The sequence below is a fragment of the Emiliania huxleyi genome (genome assembly GCF_000372725.1).
Source record: "Emiliania huxleyi CCMP1516 unplaced genomic scaffold EMIHUscaffold_91, whole genome shotgun sequence".
NCBI classification, from domain to species: Eukaryota; Haptophyta; order Isochrysidales; family Noelaerhabdaceae; genus Emiliania; species Emiliania huxleyi.
Window position 1 is genome coordinate 407,282 of NW_005195220.1, and position 3,959 is coordinate 411,240.

Here is a 3,959-nt window from a genome sequence, read left to right on the forward strand (position 1 = left end):
CTGCGGCTGCCGGATTTGCCGGCTGCCCCCCGCCGCCGAGGGGAGGCACCGCCTGCTCGAGCACAAAGAGAGCAGCTCGGCCGAGGTGGGGGCTCCTCCTCCCCCGGCCGCAGCCTCTGCAGCCTCCTCCTCCTCCTCCGCCGCCGCCGCCGCCTCGAGCAGCACCGCCTCGAGCGCAGCACCGCCTCGCTCCTCGCCGGCGAGGCCTCCTTGGGCGTCTCTAGCTGAGGAGGCGGAGCCGTCCGAGCCGCCGGCCTCCTGGGACCGAATCGACAATTCCACCGTCTCCACCCCCACCATCACCGCCCCCGCCCTCCCCGCCTCCACCCAGAATTGCTTGAACGCAGCCGCTGGCGGCATGCTCCAGCGTGCGATGACGAGCGCAGCCACGTCGGATCAGCGACTGCTCTCGCGCTCTCCGCGGTCGCTCGCAGAGATCCTCGAGCGCAGGATGGCCGGGGGCGTCAGCCCGATCCCCACGCCGCCTCGAACGCCGCCAGACTCTCGCCGCGAGAGCTTGGCGTAAGTGCGAGTCAACAAAGCCCACTTGCGTTGCACACACTGAACGGTTGAGCCAGTTGTGTTAGTTTGAAAGAAGAAACTGCTTACGGCTTTAAACAGTTAAACTGAAAGTTTAATACATATACAAAGAAAACAGACAACAAATAGGAGTGATGGGAGGACGGCACGCCGCCACCAAAGGTGTTACTTCTGCGCCTTTCTTGTAAACCTCGTTCCGCGAGCCGGGAGCCGAAGCATTTATTTAGCACTTCACGGGCACTGTTCACGCATTGACAACCTATTCAAGAAGTGCAGCATAAAGTGCAGCGTGCGCTTTGTCCCAGCCCACTACTTCTCTTCCACCTGGTGGTGCGATGGGCTCCCTCCCGCGGGGAGAGGCGTGTCAGCTCGCTGCCAGCCCTCAGTAGCATCAGGTGCAAAGGAAAGAGTGGGCTGGTTTAATTCACAGTGAGCCTTCACAAAGCGTTGGACCAACCAAGCAGCGAGCGAGTTCTTTACCAGGTTGCAACCCTAGTTTCGCACTGTGCTGTGAACGCTGCTGGTTGGCGTCGGTTGCGCAGCACCCCGTCCCCATCCAGGTTGTTGGTTGCTGCCCCAGGAGCGCGCCGCCCGAGAAGCAAATAATCTACCGGTCAAAAACCGAAAAACGCAAAAACCAAAATTTGCGGCCGCCCCTCGGAATTTGCTGATCAAAATTGTGTGTCAAAATGGTGTGTAGCATCTACACTGGGGAGATCTTCCGGACAGGAACGGCGCAGCCACCAGAGACAGTACCAGACGAACTATCACGACACACGGCAGCAGGGGGGACGCAGCTGGATGGAAGTGACGACGAGAGCGGGGACGACTTTGACAGCGTCGTGGCGCGCTGTAACTTCGATTGGCCTGCAGCATCGAATGAGCCGAAACGAGGCACGAGGGCGACGCACTTCGTACGCTACGAGGAGATACAATTAGGCAAGGCAGCTGCGCAGGTGATGGTCCTGTTTGCAGAGAGGGGAGTCAAGGAAGGCCAAGAAATCACATGGTCATATGGGGACTCATACAGGAGCCACCGCAAGGAGATGGGATACAGGGCGGGGACCAGGGCGGATCCGAACGCAATAACACCCCAGCAAGCGCGGACGGCATTCGCGAGATACTGCAAAAAGATAGACGTGACGAAGGAGGAGCTAGCGTGGAACTTTGGATGCATATCGGCAAGCCAAAATAACGAGCAGGAGGCTGTCCTGGTGCGTGAGCTAATCCTGAGCAACAATAAGCGACTGTACCACGGAGCACAGAGCGCAGCAGACAGGACGGCGGCGACGGCGGACATGGCAGAGACGAGTGTGAAACAAAGGGCGGCGGGGATGGAGGGCGGTAGCGACGGGGATGGTGACGGTGACGGTGGCGAGGGAGAGGAAGGGGGTCCATTAACACCAGACAGCGAGAGGGGCAGGGAGGAAAGGGGGAGAGAGGAAGCCAACGCGACGTGCGCAGAGGATGAGGATATAAACTGGGACGACGCAGCGGAGGGGATAGGCGAGGGAATCGAGGGACCGGAGGGCTTTCGCGACAGCGACGATGACGACGAAGAAAGGGGAGGGGACGGAGGGGCGACACGCAGGAGGGGCGAAATCGCTAACGGCCCGAGCAGAGAGGGCGACGGCGGGGCACGAGGGAACAACGGAGACGCTACCGATGACGCGAACCGAGGCACGGACGCCGGCGGGGACGGGGAGGGCGACAGCGACGTCGAGGTTGACGCAACCGTATCGAGAGCGCCACCCAAAGGGGGGCGGACAGCCATGGAGGTCACCGAATGGAGGGCGAACGGCACGATACGAAAAGGCAGGGCGAGGCGGATAGAGAAAGAAGTGCCGAGAAGGCCATGGTGGAGGGGAGGGACGGGAGGACGAAAGAAGGGCGGGGAGGACGAGCGGCCCGCACAGACCGCGAGCAGACAGCGCCTGCTGGCCATTTCGAGACATTCGCCAAGAACGCTAGCTACATGGGAGGGCTTCGTGAAGGATGGATTGAAAAACATTCGAACAAAGAAGAGGCGACGGGAGGAACCGGCGGAGGATGCAGTGACGTGACACACACACACACACACACACACACACACACACACACACACACACACACACACACACACACACACACACACACACACACACACACACACACACACACCGCTCACCCACGCGCACTGGGCCTTGCACTTTGAATGCCGTGGGGCTCCTGTCGTCAGACGTGGAGACGCGAGGGTTGCCCCCCCTTGCCCCACCACCTCGTGTGTGTGGAGAAGTTTACCTTACCTTACCTTGATCAAAATTTGCGCATTGCGGTGCCGGTGGCCCGGATCGAAACCTGTACTTTGGCCCAATAGGGTTCTGTCAGGGTTACATTAGATCATCACACACTCAAACAGACAAACGAGACTAAACGGCGCCCTTGATCCAGGCGCCCTCCAGAGCATGCCGTTGCCGCGCGCGCGGCAAAGTCAAACCGCCCACCGAAGGCGTCATGATAGCTTACCTCATGATAGCCGATCCGCATGGACCAAGATCATACGCGCGGCGCCAAGCGCCACGCCGCGCGCGAAAGCAAGCCCCTATCACTGCGCCTCGCGCGCGATGGCGAAACCCAAGACGCAGTGGCCAAAGTCGAGCGCCGCGATGCCGTTCGTGGCTCCTGCCGAGTCGAGGTGGTACCGCTCGTGGATCTCGTAGATCGAGCGGACGAGGAGCGCCGCCCGCGCGCGGGCCGCCGCGGGGAAGAGCGAGTGGCTTGCCGGCGACCACGGCGCCGCCGCCCGCCGAACCAGCGCCGCCGCCTCGCCCTCGCCGCCCGCGGCGCGCCGCAGCGGCGTCGGCTCGCCCTCATGCAGGCTTGCGCCGCCGCGCAGGAGGGAGGTGGCGCGGGCGGCGGTGAGGGTCTCAAGGTGCGCGAGCGGCGTCCAGCCGCGGCTGGCGACCAGCCAGGCGGCGAGGTCGGCGTGGCCTTGGCTGTTTGCGGCCTCCTCGGGCGTGCCGAAGGGCGTAGCGGCGCGGGAGGCGCCGTAGGAGGAGAGGAGCTTGGCGACCTCGAGGTGGCCGTTGAAGCATGCCATGATCAGCGGCGTGGCGCCTTGCTCATCGGCCTGGTCGATCGCCGCGCCAGCCTCGAGAAGCAGCCGGGCGATCTCGAGGTGGCCGTTGAAGCATGCCATGATCAGCGGCGTGGCGCCGTTCTGCCGGGCTTGGTCGATCGCCGCGCCAGCCTCGAGAAGCAGCCGGGCGATCTCGAGGTGGTCGTGCTGGCACGCCATGAACAGTGGCGTGGCGCCGCCGTTCATCGCTTGGTTGATGTCAGCGCCAGCGTCGCGTAGCAGCCGGGCGCACTCGACGTGGCCCTTCTCGCTCGCGATGAACAGCGGCGTGACACCGTCCTTGTCCGCCTGGTTGATGTCA

At 62.9% G+C, this 3,959-nt stretch overlaps 1 protein-coding gene across 1 annotated transcript; it reads right to left on the reverse strand.

The window, feature by feature from the left end:
• Window positions 1–1,154: 1,154 nt before the first annotated feature.
• On the reverse strand, window positions 1,155–2,397 carry EMIHUDRAFT_220508 (hypothetical protein; the record flags this gene model as incomplete). Its single annotated transcript, XM_005757393.1, has 4 exons — window positions 1,155–1,207; window positions 1,334–1,407; window positions 1,569–1,751; window positions 2,324–2,397. 4 exons carry the CDS (start codon window positions 2,395–2,397, stop codon window positions 1,155–1,157), a joined length of 384 nt encoding a protein of 127 aa, XP_005757450.1.
• Between the last annotated feature and the right edge of the window lie 1,562 nt (window positions 2,398–3,959).